Below are 27,077 nucleotides of genomic sequence, written 5' to 3'. Positions count from 1 at the left end.
CAACAGATCTGTTTGGACAGCTTTGATTTTGCAAAAGATCTTGGAATTCGTAATTGGGGCCAGAGGTTGCGGAGCAGCTTTGTTCCCGTGTAGTCACCAGGGTGAAGATGGTTATTTGTGTTGTGGTAGCTATTAAGAAACCCAGTCATTGTCCACAATTACGCTGCGCCAAGGGCTGTACAAACGCGGGTGAATTAGGATGGCTGCCATGTTGGATGCTTAGTGTTCTGGGGGAAGTAAGACCTTAATCCTTGCTGGACTTGGAGCTGGAGTTGGTGTAAAGTGGCATCGTGCCATTGACTCTGCCCAAGCTGTGTCAGATGAGACAAAATTTTGATAAGAGCATTCCTCGTTGATGACTGCGCTAGATCATTTCTCTCCTTCCTTGCTCCATTCACTTTGCGGCATTTTCCTTTAACCTAGGCATGAGTCAGGCCCACAACTCCTGTAATAATGCACTGTTGCACCAGTTTTATTTCAGCTCCTATAAACCGGTGGCGTTCCCTTGACTGCAGTGAAATGACCTCACAGTTTCCATCTGCTCTGAATGGGGCACATTAGTTTGCAATTGAGTTAATTAAAACAGGAACACAAGAAGATCTTCTCATTGCATGCCATGTGCAATCTCATCGCTGCAGGCTGTAGCGAGCAGGGATGAGTTCAACCAAGGAGCGGGCCGATAATGGGGAGAGAGGACCATCAGCAGCGGTTAAACGTGCCGGTCAAGATGCAGCCTCCAGCTTGGGAAGGGTTAAACAGCTGATGGCTGGAGGCTGAAGAAGTATGGCCGGAGGAAGGATCGCTTTATAATTGCCCTGTATTTTGGGGCTGGCCAGCGTGTATTGCTGGCTCAAGATAGGTGGACTCTGACCTGACCTGGCTTGCCTGTTCTCTACCGTGCGCGTATCCGCAGAGGTTAGATCGGATCCGCTGTTAGGGACTGGAACGGATCAACAGATTCAACAGGCTGGGCTCAAAAGTCGCGTGTGATTGTTGTGAGGACAGAACATGTATTTTCCATTTTCTTCCGAGACTTGCCGTTTCCAGAAAAACTGAGCCTGGCGTTACCAGGGCTGGCAATTTCACCTCAGCTCTGAGAATTATAGTGTTTTAATTTGTTTGTTTGTTTGTTTTTCCTTAAGGCTTTAGCTGTGGGAGTGACTCTCAACTTTCATGTAAAAATTATCCGTGTAATTATGATTATACATAATTATAACTATATTTATAGTTATTCCTTCATGATTTCTTGTAATCATAAGATCTTGTAATTTGGGGGAGAGGGGAAAGAAAACAGCTTTAAGTGCATGTAAAATAGGCTGCAGGGGGGGAAAATTCATAGCTTGAATGCCTCCACCATGCGTCAGGCACAGAGAGCTTTTCTGATGAGCTGGTGCCCCGCCACGCGCTGTGTCCCCGGGAAGGATCCCTGCAGCCCATCAGCGCGGGCTGGGTTTGCTTGTTTGTCCAGGAGCTCATGGCAACGTGCAGAGGTTCCCGTTGCTGCAGCCGCAGCGTGGGGTGTAAACGCTCCTTCTGCAAACAGGACAGGAGCCACGCAGGTCTCAATCCATGGGCAGGGGAGCTACCTCGCTGTGCCAAGCAGCTGGAAAATGTTGGAGCGGGGGAGACTCCGGTGGCAGCAACTCCTTTGGGGTCCAAGTTGTTCCTGGAGGTGCTGGCGGGTGGTTTTGTGCTGTTATCTAAACACCTCTGGTTTTAGACCGATACTCTTTGGGTTTCAACTAACAGGAGAAGCACGGCCAATTCTGAGCTCAAAGAGGTGTTTTTCAGCGCTGGATTACACGGGCAGCAGCAGGCAGCTTCCCAGGAGTAGCCAGGCAGCAAGGAGCTGAGCCGAGAGCTTCCTGGCCTCAGCGGAGCGGGAGGAGGAGAGGTGAGATGCAGCTCCTGGAGAGACAGGAGCTTGCTGGAAGCCTTGTTAACAGGGCGCTGGCTCTGGTCTACAGCAGCTGGCTCTGTCCCCCCGGGCAAGCTGCCTCCAGCTATTCCTGCTGGTCCCCCTCTTAATACTAAGGCTGTTCGGCTTCACTGCAAAAAGGAGAGGTGTAGCTGGAGGATGCAGTGTAGTTTAGGTGAGACCCATCGTACCAGCCTCTAGCGCCGATTGAGACCTGAGGCCGTTACAGCTGCAGGCTGTGAGAATGGCGCGCGAAACATGGGTTTCCATGTGTAAAACTGCATGAAGTTGCAGTGCGAACGGTACTGTTGCATGTGCCGAGGGCGCTGGAGCACAGAGAGGTCACAGGAGTGATTCGGGGTCCCCAGAAAAGCCACTTGTTTATGAAAGATGTGAGGATTTCAGCCCATTCAGTTTATCCAACATAAGCCTAAGAGAGTGGTGACTTAACGTTAATAGGGGGATCGTACCAGGTTCAAGAGAGCCGTCTAAGTGCTTCCGAAGCGGGCAGTGGCAGAAAACTAAAGACATCAATTAAACAACTTCAAATTAGACGTAAGGCCCCGAGTTATAGCAGTAGGCAATGTGCCAAGGTCTTGTCATTGAGATACTAGGCTGAAGATCTGCGTCCTTATATTGAGCTTTATAGCCTGAGTGACATGGGAAGTAGAACTAATAAAACTTCGTGATAGATAGCCACCTCATGCTAGCATGGCTCATTTCTGCATCAGATTGTTGACATACGGTGCCTGCATTTGGGACAGTAAGAGAACAAGTTCCCTCTGGAGCAATCCCTCTATATTCCCAGGAATTGTTGATGAGCTGGAAATTTTTATTAATGAGGCTACTTAGGTCCTGAAAGGGGGGGCTGTGATCGCAGCATGGGGGAAATCTTCAGCACGGCAGTTTTATGGCTGCAGGCGTTGGTGTGAACGCCGCTGTGTTGGCATTGCTTTTGGATGTTGTTAGCAAGAATAACAGCTTGACAGTGTTGTTCTGACAGCCCCATGAGTGCCCCATCATGCTCTTGCAATACCCCAATCATGAGACCACCAAAACACTGCCTGTCGTTAGGACACTAATTAATTTATGACTCACTGCCGAAGCACTTTGGAGCAGTAATCACAAACTAGGACTGCACTGTGCAAGCACAAAACCTAAGGGCACCCCGCAAAACCTAAGGGCACACCCTGTTCCAGAAAGCTTTAAATCCAAACGCTGCAATCTAAACACACAGCAAGAGATAGCCACGGGATATCGACAGAAGATGTGGAAACAACAGGCTGACATTGGTCAGCAAAATAACGTATTCCTAACACACAATTTTGCTTGCCTGCAAAGATTTATTCCTCTTCCATTAGGATGTAACCATATTTGATTTTTTTTTTTTTTTTTGGCACTTTCTGGGCTGGAATTGAGAGCCTGCTACATTTACCGAAGGGTTTATAGAGGGATTTATCACTTGTGACGCTTCCGCCAGCTTTGTGAGTGTCAGTGCACAGCGGCGGGCTGTTCCCGTGTGTGCAGGGACTGGGCTGGCGTGGTGACACCCAGCACAGCAGTCGCGGTGTCAAAGCATTCACTCCCCCAGGAGGGTGTTTAACCAGTCGATACAGCCTCTTCTGTGTTACCAAACCTGAATCCCTGGGGGTCATTCACATGGGCTTGGAAGTATTTACCAGTCCCTGCGGCTGTGAAAGTATGCAGCGTTACCATGGCGTCCCAACAACACAAGCAAACTCTGCTCGCGACATCTCTGGACTTACTTGAAACCCGATTTAAATGGGGAACATTCACTTGCAGGATGGGTTGTAATAAGTGCAGGGGATCTAAACGGGCTAGCTGCAGCACTGGGAGCTGGGGAGCGTATAGCAGTAAGGTAAATGAGGCTTTCCCGAGTCTCTCCTCCACTGGCTGGGTTGCTAATGGTACAGAAAAGAAAGCTTGTACTTTGAATGGAAGACAGACTCATCCTTACCTAAAATCAGTGGTGCTGCATGGCGGTAATTAAGATCAGAAAATGGCTTTTGATTGATCTAGCCCGTGATAAAGCAAAGCAGGGTGAAGTTCAGTTCTCTTGCTGCCGAGGCTGCTGAGAACAGCTTTGCCTTTGTGAGCGTTAACCTGACAGCAGGCTGGATGGCTTTCCGGTTTGCGTGTCGCGTGGTGCAAAAAATCCCTGTCTGCTGATGTAAAGGAGTTGAGGCTGGAACGCAACTTGAAAAATCCAGCAGCCAGGGCTTACTTTGGTGGGAGTTACTCTTGCCTGACCGTAGGACTCTCAATCACACTTCCAGATTCAATCCCTGTCTTCTCAGGACAGCCCAGAGGAGTTGCAAGAGAGCGGCCTGTCTCTGGGAGCTCAGAAGGACCTGGAGCTATGTAAAGCCGCTGGAGACTTCTGCCTTGTTGCTAGCTGTGTACGGATGAAATGAACCCTAGCCTGCCTGCATCAGCCGTCAGGTCAAGTATAGCTGGGTGTGCGGAACACACAAGTTTACTTTACACTCAATGGGTTGTTTTTTGTTTGCTGGTGGAAGCTGAGCCAGCTTGCAGGGCAGGGAAGAATTTTGCCTTATATGTCTCTGTCTGGCTCAATCTCCCCCTTTCCCTTCTTCAAAAAGAGAATTTCCTTTTAGTAGCTGGGATCTCCAGGCAACTTGTATTCTTCCCGCAGAGAAGGAAGTACATATTTTTAATAGGCTGTGGCCAGAATACGTAGCCAGCGCTATCTTGCTGTCCTGATGAGGGGAAGAGCTGGAGGCTGACACATTCAGGCCAGACTTCGAAATCTCATGGAGGATTTACGACCTGATAGTAAAGAGAGCTTCAAGGCCATTTGAAAATGCAGAAAGCCCATAAAACTAATTTTTGTCTCTGCCTTTTCTGCACAGGAGCCCAGAAATTTAAGCAGAAACCTGTCCTGTCTCCTTTTGAGTGTGGACTGGCACGTGGGTATTTCCACGTGCAGGGTGCAGCCCACCTAAACCACCTTTATTTTAGCGCTAACGGGAGAGAGAAGGCAAAACCATGGTGTCCGGGAATAGCTGCGGCATCTCCCGGCTGCTGCCCTCCTTCCCCTGCGTGGCGCAGACTCGCTGGGTGCTGCTGGCAGAGTGCAGCGTGTGTGCCCAAGGCTGCAGCTGGCTTTGGTTTGTGTTAAACGAGGCTGGACCTGGCGCTGAGCTGAGGCCCCTTATCTCCTTTCTGCTGTTGCACAGGGGAGCTACCTGCTCTGCAAGAGTTAAAAATCAGTGCATGTTCCCTCTCTTCTCATTTCAACATCCATTTAGGCAAGCGGAGGGGAATGGAGAAGCCTGGAGGAAATGGGAATCGGACCTGTCCTGTTATGACTCTCTGCCAAGAGAGCCCAGAAGAGCCCGTGCTTCACGTCCCTCGGCTGCACATGTGGCAGAGGCAAAGGGAGGTGCAGAACAAAGCCCGGTCTGAGCGCGGGGAGGTGCAGAACAAAGCCAGGTCTGAGCGCGGGACACGGCACCAGGTGCGTCCTGTCCCTTCCCTGGCCCTTCCCTCCTCGCCTGCTCGAATTCAGCAGGTTGACGGAGGGTGGGAAGGCAGCCAGGCACACCCAGCTCTCCGAGGCAGTAAAACGATCTCTCTTTTGCCCTTGGGCCAAGCCCAGCTTTTCTAACGGATAAAAGGAGAAGCAGTCAGGAGAACTCACTCACTTTCCTGGTCTCCAGCACAGCTTCCCTGAGCTTTTGAAGGGTGGGGGATTCTGAAAACACCCTCAGAGCAGCCATGTCCCGGTCTGTGAGTTTCAGCTCTCGCTCTGCAGCCGTCCCGGGGATCAGCCAAGTGCGGGTCAGCACCGTCTCCTCGACCCGTGGACTAGGAGGGGGTGCCGGCTTAGGCAGGGCAGGTAGCTTTGGCAGCTCCAGCCTCTACAACCTCGGCTCCTCCAACAAGCGGATCTCCCTTGGAGGTGGCAGCTCCTACAGCGTTCGCTCTGGAGGATATGGAGGATACGGCTATGGAGGCATGGGACTCGGTGGGGCGCTCAGCCCTGGGAGCATCCAGGAGGTCACCATCAACCAGAGCCTCCTGACGCCCCTGAATCTGGAGATTGACCCCAATATCCAGCAGGTGCGCAAGGAGGAGAAGGAGCAAATCAAGACTCTCAACAACAGATTCGCCTCCTTCATTGACAAGGTGAGGTGTTGGAAAGACTGGTAGCTCTGTGTACACTGCTTAAAAGCAGGTCTGACCCAAAGCTCGCTTAACCCAGAGGGGGATTCATAAATGGGCTCAGGATCAGGTCCTCAAGAGCATGGTGTGATTTGCCTACTGCAATCCAATAACTCTTATTAAAGCCCTGCTTGCATTGCCATCAGAAAAGGGTTTTGCCCTGCTTAGGCCAGCTTTATAGCCCCTTTATTTAGCTGGTATTGCCCACAATGTGGATGCAAGCTTTAAAGATGAAATCTGCACCCAAGCACACCACCACCACATTCAGGGAGATGGGGGCCTCTTGGAGAGGAATCATCCCAGTGGAACAGATCTTGACGTAAGTCAGAGCTTGCTGTGTTTGTTTGCACTGCCCTGTACCACTGTTGCTTTACTGTCTTGCAGTAATTGATCCTATGTCCTATGTAAACTTCAGCTCTGGTATCCTCAAAATGCAAGGAATCCAGACCTGGAGTTTGAGTAATTGGCTGTCTTTGAAGTCTGTGGATGGCTTCTGTCAAGGGTCAGGCAAGCAGGATCTGCTTATCTTTAATTCATACAAAGCCTTAAAGTCATAAGCCAAGCCCGAGAGTAGCAGTGCTCCCTCATGGTCTTTATCACCCTCCAGAGTTTAGGTCCTTCCTATGAGCAATCTAAATTCTTCAGATACCGTCTGCAGCCTGTCCTTCCCCCAGGATCCAAACTCTGTAGTGTCAGCTCCCCCTTCCTCCCGCTTTCACAAATGACCCCTTGGTTGCTTTCCAGGTCCGGTTCCTGGAGCAGCAAAACAAAATGCTGGAGACCAAATGGAGCCTCCTCCAGGACCAGAAGACCGCCCGGAGTAACATTGCTCCCATGTTTGAGACATACATCAACAACCTGCGACGGCAGCTGGATGGGCTGTTGAATGACAAAGGGCGTTTGGAGGGCGAACTGAAGAACATGCAGGATCTTGTTGAGGATTTCAGGACCAAGTAACGTATAATCTTCCCATCTAACGGTGTGGTTGAGCTGGCAGGTTGGTCGGTAGCTTGGCAGAGATGTCCCCAGCTTTTCTGCTTGGGAGGGATATTTTTTCCCAGCCATGAATTAGGTGTCCAGTCCAGGGAAGCTGCCTGGATTCCTCTTGCCTGGATCGCTCGTGGCACCTTGTTTCCACATGGTCTTGAGTGGCTCCAGCCTCTTGGCTTTGCTTTGGGGCCTCCTCAGGGATGGCTTCGTACTTTGGGTTGGACGTGCCAGTTCGGGTCCGTAGGAGTCCCATGGGAGCTCAGCAGGTTGGCAGGCGGTGGGTGAACTGATGCTTGTTTTGTGGGTAGGTAATGCAGCAGGTGACCTGCAATTTTTAAGCGATTTTTCAGTTCAAATTGTGTCACTTGGGAGGAGTCCCATGAAGGAAGTAGCCTTTGTCCCAGGCTGTGCCCAACCCAGCTGTACAGGGGAATGCCTTTAATAAAAAAGAAAGAAAAGAGGGAGCTGGCAAACTGGATCAAGCAGGAACTGAAAACAAACAGATCTGATAATCTCCAGGGTGTGTTTAGGGAAAGTCAATAGCCAGTGATTCCCTAGGAGGTGCATGGGAATGATGTTTCCCCCAACCCTGCTTGGTTATTTCCACTCTTGCTCATCCGCAGTTGTGCTTTGCATCTCTGCAAGGCAGCAGCAAGGAGATGGTTTGCACCCAGAGGAATTATAGCCCTAATTTTAATTGCATGTCACCTGAATGCAAGGTGCACAGGTGCATATTTATTCCTTCAGCTTACACATCCATGTAAAACCAAACCCTATATGTGCTAAGAGAAGGGAAGCAGGAATTAGGAGCCTAAGATGCTGGTGCAGCAGGGGGAGTGAGGATGTGGTAACTGGAGTTCAGAACCTGCTTTTCCCCATTTATATGCAGAAAATCTCATCTTCTAAGTAGAATACCTAAAACGCGACTAGCTCTTTATGTGTCTGTTGCCTCTTTTTCATACGTCCAATTTACACAGTAATTCTCAGTTTACATCTGGGGTAGGGGAGGAGATTTATATGCACGAGGCTCCAGGGGATGAGATTCGGTCCCTTATTCAGTAACTGCATTGACTAAGGGTGTGGTTCAAAGTAAGCAAGGGTAGGAGCAGGCTGTGTTTGCGCTGTCCACGTGGCGGGGTGCAGGGTGTGCCAAGGTGTCATAGTGCACCGGGCTTCCCGAGGCGCCTGGGGAGTTAATGGAGAATATTGCGTGATTTGTCAATTCGTTGACCAGCTTGGTGGAGCTTCCCCCAGGAAATGAGGAATTCGACAAGCCGTTCTAGAATAATTCAGTCTTTTTACCTTCTGTGATTATCCGTTCTGCGCTGCAGGCTGCGCGTAGGCAGCACGATCACGTAATTTGCAGGTCATATATTACTCTGCAGTAGCAACGGATGCAGTTCCCTGACCTCGAAAGGGACAACGTCCATTTATGCCAGTGTGGATGGGCAAGCTTCCAGTGCGGAGCAGAAGGGGAGGTACATGAAGGCTGTTGAAAGTGAAGTAGCTCACGCTTTGGAAGGCAAATTACCGCGCTAGCCATGCAGGGACTGTGTAAATAAACAGAGCAGTGTTCTGACTTTGGCAACAGCAATTCTGAAACAGCCAGAGTGGTTCCTGCTCTGTTCCTTGGATGACTTTCAGGATTCGTAGAGCAGATTCTTGCCATTTGTTTCAGCAGGTTGGCTTACGTAGAATGGTGTAAGGCAGGCTCTGAGACCCAGGCTTGCAAAGTGGTACAAATCAGTGAACTCCCATAAAGTCAATGGAGCATGATTTTTATCTGCTGAGGATCTAGCTCATTACATCTAAAGGTGGACAGCTAAGGAAGGGATATTTATATCCAATATAGCCAATATTAGAAGTTTGTGTGACTTCGAAGCATAGCCACTTTGTGCAGAATGGGAATAATTGTACTCTGCTCTTACCAGGACAGTGGCATGTGATTGACACCTGCAAAATATTCTCAAATGTCTGTAATAAGGAAGTGCACGGTGAAAGTAGCATTAACAGGTGCTTTGATCAGCATAGAGGGATTTGTTGAATCTGCCTGCATCTCTTCTGCATTTGTATTTGCTCTCTCAAGGGGCAAGTGAAAAAGCTGAGAGCCTCAGGACGTAGGCTGCCATCCTGCAGCTGTCCATGGCTGAGGATAAGGAGCGGGAATTTTCTTAAGTGCAGTGAATTTTGATGAATGTGGGAAAGCATGCATGAGAAATGCTTTCCAGGTTAGTGGTCATGGCGGTGTGGACCAGAACAGCTTTCAGGCATCAGCTCATCCAAACAGTACCCTGGAACTGTGGCATACAGCTGGTACCCCTTGTGCAAATAATACACGTGCTGCAGTGGTACAGCAAACCTCTGCCTGTGGCTGGCTTGAGGAAGTCATAGGCTTTGCTGAGGTGGTTCCCAAAGAGAGAAATGGAGGGAGAGAGAAGGGAATCGGGGTGACTCTTCATTGTGACATTTTTTCCTTTTACCCAGGCTCTAACTTCACACCAATCCCTTTTTTTCTGGCAGATACGAAGACGAAATCAACAAGCGCACGACAGCAGAGAACGAGTTTGTGGTGCTCAAGAAGGTGCGTGCCATGGATGTTAGCTGGGACTGATCATGTATGTTTGCAGCCCTTCTCCCCCTTTTGCCCCTACGCTCTCTTTGCTACAGCTGTGCCTAGAGACCTGCAGGTGAAGAATCGCAGCTCTCACTTCTGGCTGAAGGCTGCCTCAGTGTAGGCGCTGAAGTCTCTACAGGAAGCTGGGAAGGAGTGCCAGATCCCATGGATATCATAGATCATGGCTGTATCTTTCTTTGGGACATTTCCAAAGGCCTCCCCTGACTGTCCAAACTGACAGTGGACTTGCAAACACAGGTCCAGGGGACCCTACAGAACATATGGGATCCTGCACACCGGCAATATTTAGTACACTGGTAGATAATTTTTAGGACATGGTGGGTCATTGGGCAGAGGGACATGGAGAGCAGACAGGTTGGGGAACTTGATGGGCTCATGGCTGCTTTTGAAGCCATCAAAGGCTGGGTGGACTTAGTCATCAAAGCTATGGCAATCTCAATGGATTATCACTTTTTTAGGATGTGGATGCCGCCTACATGAACAAAGTGGAGCTGGAGGCCAAGGTGGATGCGCTGACGGATGAGATTAACTTCCTGAGGTCTCTCTATGAAGCGGTAAGGTCCTTTCTTCTTCTTGTGGCTGCTGCAGTGTAGCACCACCAGTGGGTGAAGAACAGCGAATGGTGACTGAGAAAATTAATCTGCTGTTTCCAGAGACAAGAAAGGTGATGGAGACACGCAGCCTTCCCTTGCATAAGCAGAAATAAGCCTGCGAGTAAAGCGCACATCCTCTGAATTGTCACAGTGATTTCTCCCTATCTGGGATGTGAGATGGATTTATTGCAAACGTAGCCAGGACATGCATTATTTTTTGGATGCTGTTAGTGCGAAAACAAGGAAAACCAGTGTATTAGAGCCAGTGCTGTAGTGCTGGTGTGTGCTTGTGTGCTGTGTGAGAGAGAGAAAGGAAAGCTCCTTGTCCCAGACGCCTTTATCTTACCCCTTATTTGCAAAATAAGAGTTTGATTGAACTGGACTTGTTGCATCCTTAGGTGAGGTGGTGGAATTTGGCCCTCGCTTTGTTGTGAAGCTGATGCTGAAGCTTCTTGGACTAGCATTTCATGCTGGGTTCTTATCTTAGGAGTGGGGTAAACTAACCTTGCTGTCAGAATGTGAGTGATAAGAGGTAGCTCCATTTCTGCTGTTGTTTGATACTTTGTGCTTTGCAAGGTTGATGTGATTCAGTTGGTTTCTTTCTAATTAATGAATGTTTTGATTGAATTCTTCTTATCTGCCTCCCTTTGCCTTTTCTTCTCAGATTCTCTCTTTAATTGGCTTCCAAAAGAGAGGCCCTTAAAAGTCAGTGATTAATGGTATTGTTTTTATGCAACTGGCAGGAACTTCATGAGCTGCAGGCCCAGATCTCTGACACCTCTGTGGTGCTGTCTATGGACAACAATCGAAACCTGGACCTGGACAGCATCATCGCAGAGGTCAAAGCGCAGTACGAGGAGATTGCCAACCGGAGCCGGGCGGAGGCCGAGTCCTGGTACCAAAGCAAGGTGAGTTATGGGAGAGGTAAAGGCAGTTGCAGCGTCTGTTAGTACCTGTATCCTCTGTGTCATGAGTGGGAGAGACTTTAGCTGGCTAATTGACTGCCAGGCTGACTCCATCCTTTTCTCTTATTCTGTTTTATGCCACAGTACGAGGCACTGCAAGTCACTGCTGGGAAACACGGAGATGACCTGCGCAACACGAAGAATGAGATCTCGGAGATAAACCGCATGATCCAGAGGCTGCAGGGTGAAATTGAAAATGTGAAGGCCCAGGTGAGGAGCAGCCCTTCTTCTCCTGCTGCAGAGCAGTGGATTTAGCAGCCGCAAGCGTGCCAGGGATCCAGGTGTAACACAACGTCTGTAGAAGCAGTTTGGGGGTGGCTGCAGTGCTCACCTCAAAAGATGTCAGTTCTGATGGAGGGGGAAACTGTGTTGTGAGGAACCTTATGCTGAGAGGCAGCTGAGCTAGAGGTGAGAACAAGTCCGCCAGCGACCTGGGAGCGCAGAAGGGGAGTGATGCAGAGCCGTTTCCAAAGGGCAAGGCTGCGTGTGGCCTCCCTCTGAGCCACACACATTCCTTGTACCCTCTTGCTTCTGGGATCTTTGTCCACTCCCTTTCTGCAGAAGGGAACACCGTGTTTGGGCACATAAAAGAATTTTTCAGCTGTATGGGAGTTCTGTTTGCTTTCTCCAGGGGCTGTTATCGCTTTATCAAACGGCTGGTGAAAGCCAGACCAGTGAGTGGTTCAGACCATGTTCGGGGCTGAAAACTGGTTGTGAATAACCAGAGTGCACAGAGCTGGAGATAAGCCATTGTGATTCATCCACTCGTGTTTATTTGGTTTCAGGGCAGGGAGGCTTCAACACACACTTACAAGCAAAGAGCTAACCCAGTGCAGCTCCCTTGAATAATGAATGAGTATAAAGCACATGTGTTCATTGTGAGCCCTTCCTGCCAAACACGGGGCTTTTTTGGAAGTACAGGGGGCACAGTTGAGGGTGCGTTAGACTGCCAGCTCGATGTGGCCCCACAGGGATGCTTTTGGGGTAGGTCTGCATTGTTTGTTAACTGCAGGTCTGCTCGAGTCCACGCTTGCCTCACATCAAAGCTTGCTGGAGACCAACTGGCTCTGAACAAGCTCTGGGGCATAATAGGAGAGGAAACCTGAGCTTGCATTAACCCTAAGTGTTGCGCTGTTGTATGCGGTGTGGGTGGTCTGAGAAGTTGAGGATCACCTGAAGAAAGTCTTCCAAAAATGTAGCCAGTGGAGAGAAATAGGGTCTGCCTTTCAGAAGAACGTATCTTGGGATGAGACGAGCTTCCTTTGCAGGCTGATCTCCATCCAGTGCCCAAAAAAAACGTGTAGGCATGAACTTCTAGGGATCTAAGCTGAGCAGATGGCTCCAGCGCTCTGCAGATACACAGAGAGAGTCTGGCCAGTAGATGTCAGAAGTACATGGGCAGTAGTGTCCTCCACCAAGGAGGTGAATGCCCACCAACGTACCCTGCTCTGTCCCTGCAGCGTGCCAAGCTGGAAGCAGCCATTGCTGAAGCCGAGGAACGTGGTGAGTTGGCTGTCAAAGATGCCAAGGCAAAGCTAGAGGAGCTGGAGGCAGCCCTGCAGAAGGCGAAGCAGGACATGGCCCGGCAGCTCCGCGAGTACCAGGAGCTGATGAACGTCAAGCTGGCCCTGGACATCGAGATCGCGACCTACAGGAAGCTGCTGGAGGGCGAGGAGAGCAGGTGGGTGCAACCTGTGGGTTTTACGTGAGGAAGGGCCCAGCTCTTTGTTCCCTTTGCTTGGCGACATTGTGAGGGCCCAATTCCTATTTCTGCAAGGAAATACAGAAGAGAAAACCTTGCATTTTAAACTGACTTTTTGTCCTAAAAATGCTTTGGCGGAAGAGCCAAACTGGCAAGTTCTGGGGAAGATTTGATACTTTTGGTGAAAATACACAAAGAAGAAAAAAGTTTTCCATCATATGTTCGATGCTGTGGCAGAAAATTTCCAAGTGGCTCAAATCCCCATGGAATTAGGACAGAGCTTCTGTGCTCTTTCAGCCCCCCCCAGGTGATAACAGAGCTTGTAAATGTAGGGCCAGAACAAAGCGCTGGATGGCACACTTATCTTGTCTGAATAATTTACAACAGCAGTAATAACTCACTGCCATTGTCTTCATCCTCAGCGCTGAGGCCCTGGGGGAACATTGAGTAATGCAGAATCTAACCCGTCCTCTTCCTTTTTGCCTTTGTGTTTTTCTTCTCCAATAGGTTGGCTGGTGATGGAGTTGGCAACGTCAACATCTGTGAGTTGATTTTATAATTTATAATAGTTACACATAGCCATATGCCTATAGAAAATGCAGGTGGGGACCAGCTGGGTCTGCGTGCAGGAGCCTCATAGCGCCCTGCCGTAGCTTCTGCAAACCAGTTAGCCCCCTTCCTAAATGGGAGCGCCCCGAGACAGAAGTTGATAGTGCTGTTGGCTCCGTGGCAGACCAGCTCTAACTCATCTGTATGAAATTTAACTTGGGGGAATATTGATCCTTCTTTCCTCCCCTTGTTGTATGGAGAAAAATGTACTAATGACAAAAAGCGTTGCCTGGATTGGAAGCTAGTGGAAAGGCGACGTTAGAGGGTGTCTTTCCAGCTTGGGAAGCATTGCTTGTCTGGGCATTGGACAGATGCTGGTGTCTCGGAGACGCCGTCTACAGCTCTAAACTAGTGGCTCTGCTTTTCATCCACTTAATTGCCGCTGGTAGCTGGTGAACCACATGCCCGCAGCCTCTTTGGTGCACCAAGAGATGAGCTGAATGTGTTTATGATACGGGCTTCTCCATGCTGCAGGGGGTCCTGAGCCAGACTGAGTGATGGAGGAGGGGATGGGCTGCTCAACCCTCGTGCATCTGGCTTAGCACAGAGAATAAATGCTCTGGCCGAGATGTAACAAGAGATCAGTATCCTGGGCCCTGTGTTTTGCAGGAGATCGTAGAGAGTTTTCATCTGGTTGCTGCAATTTAAAAATGCCCTTTCTGTGAGGGTTCCAAGCTGGGTTCGAAGTTCCCTGGCACTCACGTTTGGTTTGCTTCTCTCTGTGCCACAGCCGTGGTCAGCTCCAGCGGTGGTGGTGGCTATACCAGTTCCAGTGGATTTCTGGGAGGAGGAATCGGAGGAGGCCTTAGCCTGGGAGGAGGCATGGGCAGCGGGGCGCTCGGCTTCTCCTCTGGGGGCGGCTCCAAATCCTACACCGTCACCACAACCTCGTCCAGCAGGAGAAGCTTCAGGAAGTAACTACAGGAACGGAGATCAGCGGTACCCATTACATGTCAGGAGGGAAACCATAGAAAGAAAAGTTTTGTTGCCTTTCATAGGACAAATTGGCTGCAAAATTTCTACAGTGATGAATGAATTGGAGTAAGACATACCAGAGTACCTGACCCTGCCACATCATGCCTAAGGCTTGCTCCTGCACTGTTGAACTCGGTGGGAACCATTCCACTGAGAGCAGGTCCAAGCCTGTAGGGTGAAATTTATCCAGTGAAGCAGGCAGGATAACGCTTTTGTTACTTGTGTGCTTGGTACCCCCTGCTCAGGGCTGGATTTCACCCTTTGAAAGGCAAAGCAATCATTTGAGTGGCAAGCTATTCCACCTTTCTGCTGTGGTTTTGCAAAAGAGACCAGAAGATTATCTCCCTCTTAATATGATTTGGAAGACTTTATTCCCTTAGGCTCCTCAGAAAATGCCAACCCTTGTTAAGATTTCAGCCTGGGTTTGTTTTCTTAAAGTATACCAAGAAGAAAACAGTGAAACTGTTTTGGGTTTCTCTTTATTTTCTTTGGAAATGGGCTCAGAAATGGAATTCAACAATTCTCCTCTGAATGAAGCTGATTTCTTACTGAAGGCAATGCAGACAGATTTACTTTCAGGTTCTTTATAGCAAAGTAACTCATAAATAAGCTCCCCCACCCATTCCCTCTCCTTAAAAGAAGCTTAAGGGATATGAAGTTGTTTAAAATTGTAAGTAGCACACTAAAATGGGAGATAACATCCTTGGGTGTCTCTGTTTACCACCCTTTATTTCAAAGCATATTTAGTGATATCTGGTGTCTTTACTACAGCTAGGGGAAAAGCATGTTTTGTTGATGCATCATTACAATAACTACTTGTTCCTGCCAAAATGTGTCTTCAACTTAAACATGCCAGGGAAAATAGTTAGGTCATTACTGCAGTAGGAAGAATTGTTAGATAATAACTCAAAAGAACTGCACAGAATTGTATTGCATGCTCAGCCATGTCCTAGCAGTGTATCTTTGGTTGACATTTTATGCCTTTGTGGTCTGAGACCTTGTCATGAGGCCATTAATAAAGTTTCCCTATTGCGTGCTTCTTCAGTCCCAGCTGAGTTCCTTGTCTGTGCTGCCCTGGATGCTCAGGAGCTCTGTTATCACCTTCCTCCTGTCTCCAGAGCCTGCTCCTGGCTGTGTCCCCTGGAGCAGTGCCACACTGTGGTCAGGATCAGGATTTAGAGTTTGCTGCCTTCACGGTCTTTCATTCCCGCGTGAATTTTACTCGCCTGCTTTGCTCCAAGTCTGGGCAGTGGGATGATGGGACTGGTTTTGTTCAACACTTGGCTTCAGCCAAGCCCCCGATCAAGGCTGAATCTGACTGAGACCAATCCCCCTCCGAGCACCATCTTCCTCCGCTGAGCCGAGAAGAGCTAAACATTGGAGGAGACGCCTCTCTTGCAGATGGCCAGAGCTTGGAGAGGTGAATCTGTGCGTGAGGACAACTCATTCCTGCTCCTTTTGGGGCAGCTCCTTTGGGGCTCACCCCAGGGTGATTTGTGCTTGCTCCCACCCCTCTCGTAGGGCCATGGTGCAGACGCGTGGCGCGCCCTTGCTGGAGCTGCTGTTGCAGAAGGCATCGCCCCCGTGGGGATGGGGCCAGGCAGAGGTTTTGTAGTCACGGAGAAAAGCTGTTTCCTCCCGGATGAGGATGGTGAGGAGGCTGCCAGGGCCTTGCAGGATGCTTTACCCACTGCGCACTACCCGGACCCCGTCGCTCCAGTGCCCAACACGGGCCAGCCCCCTGTGACTGAGCAAGCGCAGCGCTGAGCCTGCGTGGGGTTTTACTACATGCGCAGCACTAATAGCAGGGAGGGGAGGAATCCCGGGTGCCCAGGAGAGCCGTGTTATCAGCGGCCAGGCACACCCAGCTCACGGCTTTTATGTCATAGCCAAAAAATCAAAATGAAAAAAATCCCCTGAACTTAATTGAAATGAAGAGCTCAAAGAAAGACGTTGCCCAGATGTTTTTGGCGGGGGGTGCCACTGTTTGCTGTCATTTGCAAGGCTTTGTGATACTTAGTGAGGAATTGTGGGTCTCTCTTAGCATTACAAGAGATTAGCAGGGCTCCTTGCTGCTCCTTGAATTTTTGGGTATCGGGCGTGCAGTACTGACCTGGGAAGGGGCACGTGCAGTCTGTGCGGCTGCAGCTTTTCCACAACAACATACGCTGCGTAATGGTGCTGGGGAAAAGGGGACCCGCACACTTCGGGAAACACCGTGAAGTATCTTCGTGAGTCCGTGGAGACGGATACACTTTGTGCTTTGTGCTCGTTCTTTGGATCCGGTCTTGGCTCAGTCTGGGGTCGTAAGTGGAGCTGGTTGAAACTTAATCCCTCTGCTTCAGAGGGGATGCTGATATGAATATAAAGCTCCCTGAGTTAGTGTAAAAGCAGGGGTATTCACAGTGTCTTGCTGACTGCAATTTCTGCAAGTTGGATTCTGGAGAAATAGTTCAGCTTCAGAAGCAGCTTTGCCATGGGGGAGATTTTTGCACTTCTAGAGAAGGGAGACAGACGAGACCCAGAGAAGCCCAGCACCCACCCGCCGCAGAGCCCTCCACCGTGGAGCTGCCAGACTGAGCAGCGTGTGAGCTGCCTTCAGCGCTGATGCTCGCTCTCCGGCAGGCAGAGCCCTCGCCCAGCTCTCGCCTCTTGGGCTGAGTCTCCTGGGTGCCAGACGTTGCCTCCCACTGCTTGTCTGAACGGCAGCTGAGCTTCCCGTGCTGGTGGGCAGGATGTCACTGCCGGGGAGAATAGTGGCAAAAAAGGAGGATGATGATGGGAGCTAGCTGGTCTCAGAGGTATTAAAAGGTAGAAAAAGCCGTCAAATGATCCACAAAGCAGTATTTTTTGGCCTCCCTATTTTGCAGCAGTGACTAAGAAGAATAACAAGCATCTGAAATGTGGATAAAATCATACACAGAGAAAGGATGTTCATATTGGTGTGGGGCCAGGAATGTGCCTGGTCTGGATGTTGGGGTGACCCGGCAAGCTGCTGTGGTTCATGGAGGAGCCGTGAATTTGAGCTCAAAGAATTTCGGGAAAGCTGGAAGCTGTTTAGCTTTGCAAATGTGAGTTGAGAGAAAGACGGAGCCCAGTAGAGGGCAAAGACAATTGCAGAGGGCAATTCCTCCTGGAATGGGCGAGTCCTTTGACCCATCTGGTGCCATCTCAGGGACACTATTCTGTTCATGCTTTGGGGCAGGGTATGGCCGAGACATCCCTCCCAGCCCTGTTTTCCCTCCTGTTATGACTTAGGCAGGTAATACTGCACAGTCAGGAGCACATCCATCTTTCTATACTCGGCTGTGTATTTTCAGCCTTCCACAGTACAACTCCTAACTGTAAGTGTTGCCTTCACCACTGAAACATCTCAAAGCCCTTAGTTGTTATCATGTCAGTTAAACATTTTAATAGCTCTGCCCTGGCGTGAGCACGTTAATGGCTGGGGAGGTCGCTCCATGCATGCGCTTTACTCACAGGCATTAAAGATGCCCAGCTGATTTCATCTAGCCGATCAGTAGTATTTCCTTTTTCCAAGCCAACTGTACAAGGAAATCTTGCTGCTTCCTCAGTTCACAAAAGCAGTGAAATTCCTTTTTTTCCTTCTTACAGTGTTGCCAGTTTCCGTGCAGGTGTAAAGCCCAGCTATCCCTGCCAAGGCCAGAGTGCTTCAGCTTCTGCCTCTTGCTGTCTGCAGGGTAAAATGCACAATAATTAAGTGTGCATTATAATACTTATCTAAGTATACTTTATAATATTTTTTTTAATCTAATACTTTAAGCAAATAATTCTTTGAGTGTTTGTTCTACCTCTGCTTGCTCTTGGCCTCTGTCTTTCTCCCCTCCTAGTGAGCTGTCCTGATTTTCTCTCTCCAGTTAAGTGCCTCAGCTGAATGCTGTGTTCCTGCTGGACCATCCCCGCTGTTTCCTTCTGGGCTGCGTTGCAGGATGCGGTCGCTTTGCTCTGGCCACCTACCCCTGTGGCACTGCCACACCACCAGCTGTAAACCCTGGGATGCGAGCTTGGCCATGGGTTATTGTAATAACAGGACTGAGGTCATTGGCAACGCGGTTCTGTCCACAGATGTCAGAGTGTTTTACGAAGGAGGTAAGTTCTGTTCTCCTCTGTAGGGAAACTGAGGCAGAGGAAGGGTGAGGACGTGGATGCAACCCAGCCTGAGAAGGCGGTTGCAGGTGGTGGGGAGCTTTCTTCAGTTCCCTGGTGTTTAAGCTGCATTTGCTTCAGTTTCCATCAGTTTTTCAGTAACTACCAAGGCCAAAACCCTGCTCTGAGGTTGATTGAGATTTTCATCTTGTGTTTAAAAGGAATTAAATGGCACGAAACCAGTATGGGCTGGGCCGAGTCCCCAGCTCCCCCTGGGCAGGGAGGAGCAAGGTGGGGGGGAGACAACTCCTATCCTGGGAAGGCTTCCACCTGGGAAGCCTCATTAGCTTGATGGGAAGCGTAATTGGCTTGATGAGGTTATAAAGGGCAACACCCCCTACAGTAGAGATGAAAAGAGGTCCTCCAGCCTCTTGCTGGAGATGGTGGCACTTTGTGCCCCTGCACTGGAGCAGCCACAGCCTGGGAAGAGGTACGTAGCATGGGCTGGGAGTTGGGTCTGGCTTGCCCAGGGGGTTGCTGCAATGAAGCTGTGCCCTGTTGGAGAGCTGGGCAGGACCTGGCCTGGTGCCGGAATGAGAGGAAGGACAAGGAGAGGTAAAACCGTCCAGCAGCTCCTGGTGTATGGCTTTGAGGAGTTCCCAGGCAACTTGAGGCAATCACTGATGGTTTTAAGGGGGTTTAGCAATCGATGATAATAATAAAAAGTTTCAGTTAGCTCTATGCAAATTGCTAGAGCATCTTTGCTTAGTCAGTGCCCTCTAAATGTTTTTGTTTGTTTGTTTTTCCTGGGGGAGAAATCGTTTGGGGCTCCACCCTGTCCTAATGAAGACATCTAACCTGGGAAGCACCTGTTTCTCGTGCCTTGCCGGCAGCCGGCTGCGTCATAAACGCTCAGCATTGGGTGGAATGGATCCTGCTCCGTGTGTGCAGGTGTGAGGAAGAAGAGAGCTGTACTTCCAACTCAGCGTGGTACTTCCAACTGGAGAGAGGTTATGACTCCTCTCCTTGCATAGCTGCTCACGTGCATGGAGAATAGACGCGTTGGGGGTTATGGGAGACCACTGAGGTGGGGTGTCTGGGTCAGGAAGGAAGAGCTCCCAGCGGATGGAGGGCTTGGCCTGTGCCTGTTTTAGACCCCTGTAAGCTTTGGCATTGAGATCCTGGAGCAGAGACAAGAATTAACCCTCCTTTCCCCAAATGAAGGTGTCGAATGAAGGTAACTGAGTTGCTATGTCAATTTATTGGAGATGCAGGACTAAAACTAGGATGAAAGCTGCTGACAAAATACAAGGTCTTTAGGAATAAATCCCTGCTTCCTCTTTTTCTTCCCAAATAGGGTTAATGTACTTACGCTAGCAGTTCAGTGTGCTAGGTACTGGACAACTGGGAAGACAATTGATGCTGGTCCCATGCGTTTAAGGTTGGGTTTGGATCCCTTGAACAAGATCACAGAGGAGCTTTGTGTCCTAGGGCCAGATACATCGATGGATCAGTCCCTTTCATACCTGACAGTGGACTCTGGCCCCCAGACTCTTCAGTTATGATGGCATTTATGGCCACAGATGAGCCAGACCATTAAAAACCCAGAAGGAAAAGGAAAGTTGAGGATCAGTTTCGAAACAGGTAATGCAAGTAGATAAGCAAACTGCCTCCAAACAGCAATATCCCTTGAAATCTATCCTTTGGGGCAAATAATCAATGAAATCGATGCAACATGTGGGGAAGCTGCAAGGCTAGGCAATTTTGGGTGAGTTCTGCTCATGCCGGGGTGTATGTGTAATCTAAAAGGCTGGCTGATAAAACTAGGTTGATCCAAGGTGGGAGCTGCTAAGACAACTGGGCTGGATAAAGCTCTAATGAAAATACTTTTAGGTAGAAGGTGCCCTCTCTCGCACTTCATTTGAATTCTTGAATCTGTAGGAGTGGGAAGACCAGGGAACTACACCAAAGGCATCTTGTTTTAACTGCATAATGGGAGCGATGAGGGGGATTTTAGCCCTTCTTGCTCCTAGATTCCCTAGAAGAAATAGCAAAACTCTTGACCATAGAAAAGCCCTCTTTGCTTTTTGTATCCCCCGTGCATGGAAAATGGGTGTGCAGCCTGGGGGAGCTGGGTGCACACGATCGGGCTCTGGCCTGGCTGTTGCTGTGTGTCGGCAGAAAGGGGTGCGTGTCGCTTTGTTTCCAGCCTTGCCATTTATCTACAGCTCTTTACATGTTGCTCCGGGCTGACTTGGTCATGGACACCACCTTCATATGGGAGCTCCTCGTGCTCCTGCTGCTAACACCATCGCTGCAGCCCACCGCTGTGCTGCAGACCCCCACGCTGCTGGTACAACATGCGCTTCTGTTGGCTGACGCATGGGCACTTGCAAAGCCAGGCTCTGGGCCATGGGTGAGGCCTCCCTGTGAATGGCAGACAGCTGCAAAAGGCAGAGCAAAGCTGAGTTTCAGCTTAGGGAATTCCCTGGAGAAAAGGCAGAAGATGCCCAAGTTTGGTAGAAGGTGAATACTCCAACTTACGGATGTTGACAGGGAAGCTGTGTTCTGCACAGAGCCTGTAGAGAATGAGAAAAGGTTGCACGTTATCTATCTTGAAATGCAAAGCCCTTTTCCCTCAAATGTGATCCTGACCCTCTCTAGACTGTCTCTCGCTGCTCAGAGGCAGTAGGACTGGCTCTCTGGGTGGGTTTGCACTGGTGGAGACCTATTAGGACTGATGGGAAGAACTGATCTGCATCAGGACCACGTAGATGACTTGCAGCACGGCAGCTCCAAACAGCACTGCCCAGTTGTTTTTCCTTCCACACATGCATCTAAAGTAGCTTGTGCAGCCCTGCTAGGGTCTGTCACTCACCTGCTCTCCTCTCCTTCCAGCAGCTTCTTATAGGTGACGATCTCGATGTCCAGGGCCACCTTGATGTTCATGAGCTCCTGGTACTTGTGGAGCTGCTGGGCGAGATCTGCCTTGGTCTGCTGCAGGGCTGTCTCCAGCTTGGAGAGTTTGTGCTTCGCATCCTTGACGGCCGTTTCGCCACACTGCTCAGCGTTGGCCACGGCGGCTTCCAGCTTGCAGCGCTGCAAGGAGCGAGACACGGTCCGTCTTAGCTGTCTCTTGCTATCTTCAAATGCAATGCCTTATCAAGAGATGGGTTTAAAGTCTGCTTGTGCATTCAGCCCAGCAGTAAGGTGGACACGCAGTCCCCCAATCCCCTCTGGTAGGGGTTTGAGGGAGCTGGACGTGCAGTTTCACTACTCCCTTGTGTTGCTCGCAGGGGATGGGATGCTGTAACCGCATCTGCCTTCAGATACTGTATGAGTTGGGCTTTAATGCAGCCCTGGTTGGAGCAGCAGAGTCCCAGCTCACGAACACCCTTTGCAAGGTGCTACAGCACCATTTAATTTAGTTGTGGGAGCTCGCAGGAACAGCAATTCACTCTCTGCCCTGCTGAAATAACCAGACCTGGCAGTGTTCACCTGGCCCTTGGCGCTCCTGACTTCTCCGTTCAGTCTCTGGACCATCCGTGTCAGCTCAGCTATCTTGTTTTTTGTCTCTCGCAGGCTGTCAGCGTTTCTGCCTGCAGTGACTCGCAGCTCCTCAAACTAAAAAAGCCCCAAAGACATCATTGCATATCCCAAAAACACGTTTTGAGTTAAATCAGAGCAAATCAGAACAGTAGGGGTGTTTCTCTGGGTCTGAAGTTGGTCTGAAGAGAGGAACTGCACCCAAACCCTCCCTCTGCCAGGTTTTCTCACCTTGCTTTCATACCAGGCCTGCGCTTCTGCCCGGCTCCTGCGGGCGATGTCCTCGTATTGGGCCTTGACGTCCGCAATGATGCCGTCCAAGTTGAGATCTCGGCTATTGTCCATCTGCACGACCACCGAAGTATCTGAGATCTGGGCCCGCAGCTGGTGGATTTCCTGGTGGCAACGTGGGGTTGAGCTGGTCAGAGAGTGTTCCAAGTCCAGCCCCGAGCTGGTGTGCCACCCACATTGTGCAACTGTCCCCCTTTGCAGTGGCCAAGCAGAGATGAATTGCCGAGTCTCGCCATTCGCTGCAAGCGATGACCGCTGCCCTGTGTTACCCCCTTTTCCCCTGTCCTTTGGGATAAGCAAGTTCAAAATCCAGCTGGGAAATGCAAATGATGGCTGGAGCAGTAGGGAGGCTTCTTACCTCTTCGTAGAGCATTCTCAGGAATTCAACCTCTTCTTTCAGGCTTTCCACCTTGGCCTCCAGCTCTGCTTTGTTTAAGAAAAACCAGTCCGCGTCCTGGAGACGCGTTGGGGATAGAAGAAGGAAGTTTGTTAGCGAGAGCAGACTCAGGGCTACCCTTGGGGTGAGGGACTTCCAGTGCTGGTACCGTGACCGTGTGCCAGCTCCCAATTACACAGTTGCTGCTGATTTGAGTTCAAGAAAACCCAGGCACCAGCTCCTGCTTGTACTTGTTTTGTGTGCTGCTGCTTTTGGGAAATAAATCACCGCGTGCACCCCAAAGACCTGAACCCGGAGAGGAGAGTTCAAACAGCCCCTTGCTCACCTTCTTCAGGGCAATAAACTCACTCTTGGTGCACGTCCGCTGGCTGCATTCGTCCTTGTACCTGCGTGGGAAAGTGGGAGATTTTGTTTGAGTTCAGCGCAATTACATCTTTGTTTGGGTTTCTGCGGGCCTTCTTTCAAGAAGTGAAACTCCTGATTTTCTTCCTTCTCCCCAAACAATGTTTTGGGATGCTTTGGTCTTGTTTCGTAGCCCATGGGAAAGGAAACGTGTTTTCAGAGAGGTTTCTGCGTCTTTACAAATTTGCAGCAGAACTGTTTTCATTTGACCTCTCCAACAGCAAATAGCTGCTGAGCATTTCTAAATGTTAATTCCTTGAATTAGGAAGGAGAGAAGGAGAAGCTGGAAGAGGGACATCCTCTGTTTCCTCCATCTCTCTGAGAATTGGGACCTTATTTTATATACTGAGATCCTGGTAGATCTCTCCATCTACCTACATGTTACTACCATGAAAAGTTCACGGCCTCTGCCTGTTGACAAATCTCGAACAACATTTTGAGCCCTGCACTCGCATCTCTCTCTTTTTTACTTACATTTTCTTGTTGGTTTCCAAAACCTGCTGTGCTGCTTTCAGGTCTGTTTGTAACTGGGCTCTGTTGCACCCCAGTGCTTCCAGCTGCTTCTTCAAGTTACCAACATAAGCCTCTAACATGGGCATGATGGTATTCTTGCAGTGTTTTTGACCCTGCAGAAAGCTCCACTTGGTCTCCAGCACCTTGTTCTGCTGTTCCAGGAATCGAACCTGAATCCCGGAAAGCAAAATAGGAAAGAAGATGAGGATTAAGGGCTTGTGAGAGCCAGGGTCCGTGCAACGGCAGTGAAAAGCGCGTTCCTCCTCTTGGTACCTGTGAATGCAGAGTTTCCTAATGCAGTGTGCTTTTGCGCATAGGCTGTTTCTGGGCCACCCATGTGGAAATGCACAAAAATCTAAGCACTTCTAGAAAGGAGAGATTTGCAACAAATTGGGGATGTGCAGAGAGGAACGGGAAGGAACTGGAAGGCTGATGAAACTGGTTTCAGCTTGTTCCCTCCCTGCAGTCAGGCCTAGAGATCAGATCAACAGTGCCTGTACACTGAAGCTTCCCCAGTGGCTCATAAACACCTTGGTGCTCAACTGGCACCTTATGCAAGTTGCCCTCAATGTCTAAAATGAGTTGTCCTACAAGGATTTCATGCCCTTTCCATGCTAGACATCTCACTTGGACTCTAGTGCCTGCAAATTGGAGCTGAGGAGGGGTTCCCAGCTCACCTTGTCAATGAAAGAAGCAAATTTGTTGTTGAGGGTCTTGATCTGCTCCTTCTCTTGGTACTTCACTGTTTGCATGTTGGGATCAAGTTCCAGTCTGAGCGGTTGGAGCAGTTGCTTGTTGATGGTGATGGGTGGGATGGTGCATGGCCTGGAGACTCCACAAACCCTGTAGCCAAAGCCAGCACCTCTGTAGCCGAACCCTGTGCCAGCTGCACCAAAGCCACATCCACGTCTCGGAGGAGGACATCTTCCAACAGCTATTCTGGGCCTGGGGAATGCCACACCACCGAGACTTCTGCTGCTGAAGTAACCCAAGCCACAGCAGCCCATGCCACCACCCCAGTGACACAAGGCAATGCTGAAACTACATCGATTCCTGGGAAGAGCTGCAGAGGAAGAGCTGAAATTCCTGATGGCACGTCCAGAGCTGGTGCTGTAGGAGCAGCAGGACATGGTTGCTGGTGGGAGAGAGACTGGTGCAGGCGATGTGCTGGGAGAAGATTCCAGGGTGCAGTTCCCTCTGACCACAGTGGAGCACCTTCTTCCTTTTATTTGCGTGGAAAATGGGGCGAGGCTGAATGAAACTTCCACAAAATGTTTATGATGCAAAGAATGTGAACTACTTAGCATATGTTGTGCTTAGCCGCAGAGAAAGCAGCAGCATATTTGCCCCATAAAGATTTGAAGAATGCTGTTAAGTCAGAGGAGTCGTATTTAGATCTTGTCTAATAGCAGCAAAAATTAAGGGAGTTGTGCTGGGTGAGTTGTTTTCAGGAGACATGGAAAAAATTGCACGTTCCCCTTTTTATAGGTTGGTTGCAGTGGAACTGAGCCTTTGAAAATGTAAAATGCTTTTCTGTCAGAGGAGATCTTCATGTTTTGCTGGTACCTCACTTTGCAAGGAGGAGCTTTGGAGGAGAATGTGATTCAACCTGCTGTTTAATAAAACCTATCAATAATAAATGTGAATTTACTGAGGATTAATGAACGAAGTCTTGCAGGCAGGTGAGTGGTAAATGACCATGTTTTGCTGGTTCTGCCTATAAAAAGGCAATGTGTTTTAATGCCAGGGAAACATCTGTGGGGCCAAATCTATTTCTCAAGGTGATTTTTCTGCAGGTTGCTGATATGAGTGTTTTTCCAACATGGTAATTTATTTGGGGGGAATTGCTGATCAGTTGAAGTTGAAACCAACGCTTGGAACATGGTAGCTTTTGCCGACATTCTTATTAGCCAAATCCTCAGAAAAGTGGCGTCTCCTCCTCCCCTCATCCCTCAGCTTGAAGGTTGGGTTCCTACCTGGTTTGGGGCAGGGCCAGGCTTGGTCCTTCGCCTCCTACGTTGGGCAAGTGCCCTCATTGCGGCGTCAGGGCTCGGACTCTTCCTTGCTTTGCTGTTCACACGCGTGTGTGTCCAGGTCCTTGGAAGGACAGGGATAGCGTCGGTGCCTGCGTCGCTGTGTGGGAGGGCGGCGTGTTTTGTAGGGGCAGGGTGGAAGTTTCAAACTAATGATTTTGTTTTGTTTACTGCCTTTCTTTCCCCATCCCTATTCAGTGGTTGGTTTCAATTGCAAGCCAAAATTACCAGCTTTGCTATAGGGATCTGGGAGCTCTTGGACGCTTCGGCTCCAGGGCTCACGGACATTCTTAGCGTGAGATCTAGAGTTAATCTTGTGATTGTCCTCAATCCTCGTGTGTCAGACCGTGTTGCTCCGGACTCTAGTTGTATTTTACGGCTCTGTGGCTGCATCTCTTCTCTCCACGTTGTCATCCTAGGAAACGCTTTCTGCTTTTGATGGGACAACTGACACGAAATGCAACTGTACGGCGCTTTTGGACAGAAATCCGAGGACAGGGGTTGCAGGAGGCTGGGCTCGCAGGGCGCCTGACCCGAAAGGAGAGAGGGACACTGGATAAAGCTGCAGGTTCTCCAATGCAACAGGGAAGGGCAGCTGAATATGTTGTTGAACTGACTCCAAAAAACCCCAAAATGTTTTGAGCTAGCTCAATTAAGCCAAATAGTTCAAATCGGGTTGAGCGTGTTGGGAGTGAGACATTATGGGGCTACATTTTTTTTTAATGGAAAAATTTCAGTTTAATAAAAGAAAAAAAAAAGTTTTGTTTCAGAAGAACTTTTTGGTGGGAGAATTTCTCCTCTTCCAGCCTACCACAGGCTTCAGAGCAGGAAAATATCCCCTGGATTTGTTCCTGTTCTCGTGATCTCTCACATCCCAGCTGCATTCGCACAGTCTGGCTGTAGCCGCTTTTGCAGGTCTGTGATACCGCAGTGATATTCAGCCCCCAGGGAGTTTCCCCCCCTCTTTCATCCTGGTTTTAGGGGATTAGGTCCATGATGTTCACCGAGCGATGGACACAGGAGGAGCGTGGTGGGTGAGCAGTGCTGTGACGTGATCTCCTCACCCCTCTCCCTCTTCCCGCGGACCAGCTCTGCACCCCACGTTTTCCAAAGCAGCGGCTCTCTTGGGGACTGTAGCGAGAGATGGCCTCGGCCTTGATTTGAGTTTGCGTTTGGTTTTTTTTCAATTGTC

At 49.7% G+C, this 27,077-nt stretch overlaps 2 protein-coding genes and 1 long non-coding RNA gene across 3 annotated transcripts in view; 2 read left to right on the top strand and 1 right to left on the bottom strand.

Annotated features, from left to right (window-relative positions):
* LOC142073752 (uncharacterized) overlaps positions 1-5,204 on the top strand; it is a 47,822-nt gene extending 42,618 nt beyond the window's left edge. Inside the window, exon 4 of the long non-coding RNA XR_012670459.1 lies at positions 4,216-5,204. This is a non-coding gene — a long non-coding RNA (uncharacterized LOC142073752). The remainder of the gene's footprint in view (positions 1-4,215) is intronic.
* A 326-nt stretch (positions 5,205-5,530) lies between these two features.
* Positions 5,531-15,635, top strand: LOC142073729 (keratin, type II cytoskeletal cochleal). Its single transcript, XM_075133869.1, has 9 exons — positions 5,531-6,091; positions 6,872-7,080; positions 9,638-9,698; positions 10,211-10,306; positions 11,089-11,253; positions 11,395-11,520; positions 12,771-12,991; positions 13,520-13,554; positions 14,352-15,635. The coding sequence occupies exons 1-9, from the start codon at positions 5,681-5,683 to the stop codon at positions 14,537-14,539; spliced, it is 1,512 nt and encodes a 503-aa protein (XP_074989970.1). The 5' UTR covers positions 5,531-5,680; the 3' UTR covers positions 14,540-15,635.
* Positions 15,636-20,935: 5,300 nt separating this feature from the next.
* On the bottom strand, positions 20,936-24,982 carry LOC142073608 (keratin, type II cytoskeletal cochleal-like). The gene is made up of 9 exons (XM_075133600.1): positions 24,530-24,982; positions 23,814-24,022; positions 23,263-23,323; positions 22,899-22,994; positions 22,481-22,645; positions 22,202-22,327; positions 21,582-21,802; positions 21,248-21,282; positions 20,936-21,147 (listed from the first exon to the last, which is right to left on the bottom strand). The coding sequence occupies exons 1-9, from the start codon at positions 24,980-24,982 to the stop codon at positions 20,936-20,938; spliced, it is 1,578 nt and encodes a 525-aa protein (XP_074989701.1).
* Positions 24,983-27,077: the final 2,095 nt, after the last annotated feature.

This window comes from Calonectris borealis, chromosome 30 (assembly GCF_964195595.1).
Source record: "Calonectris borealis chromosome 30, bCalBor7.hap1.2, whole genome shotgun sequence".
Lineage (NCBI taxonomy): Eukaryota > Metazoa > Chordata > Aves > Procellariiformes > Procellariidae > Calonectris > Calonectris borealis.
The sequence above is the reverse complement of the archived record's forward strand: the minus strand, read 5'-3'. Positions and strand labels throughout refer to the sequence as shown.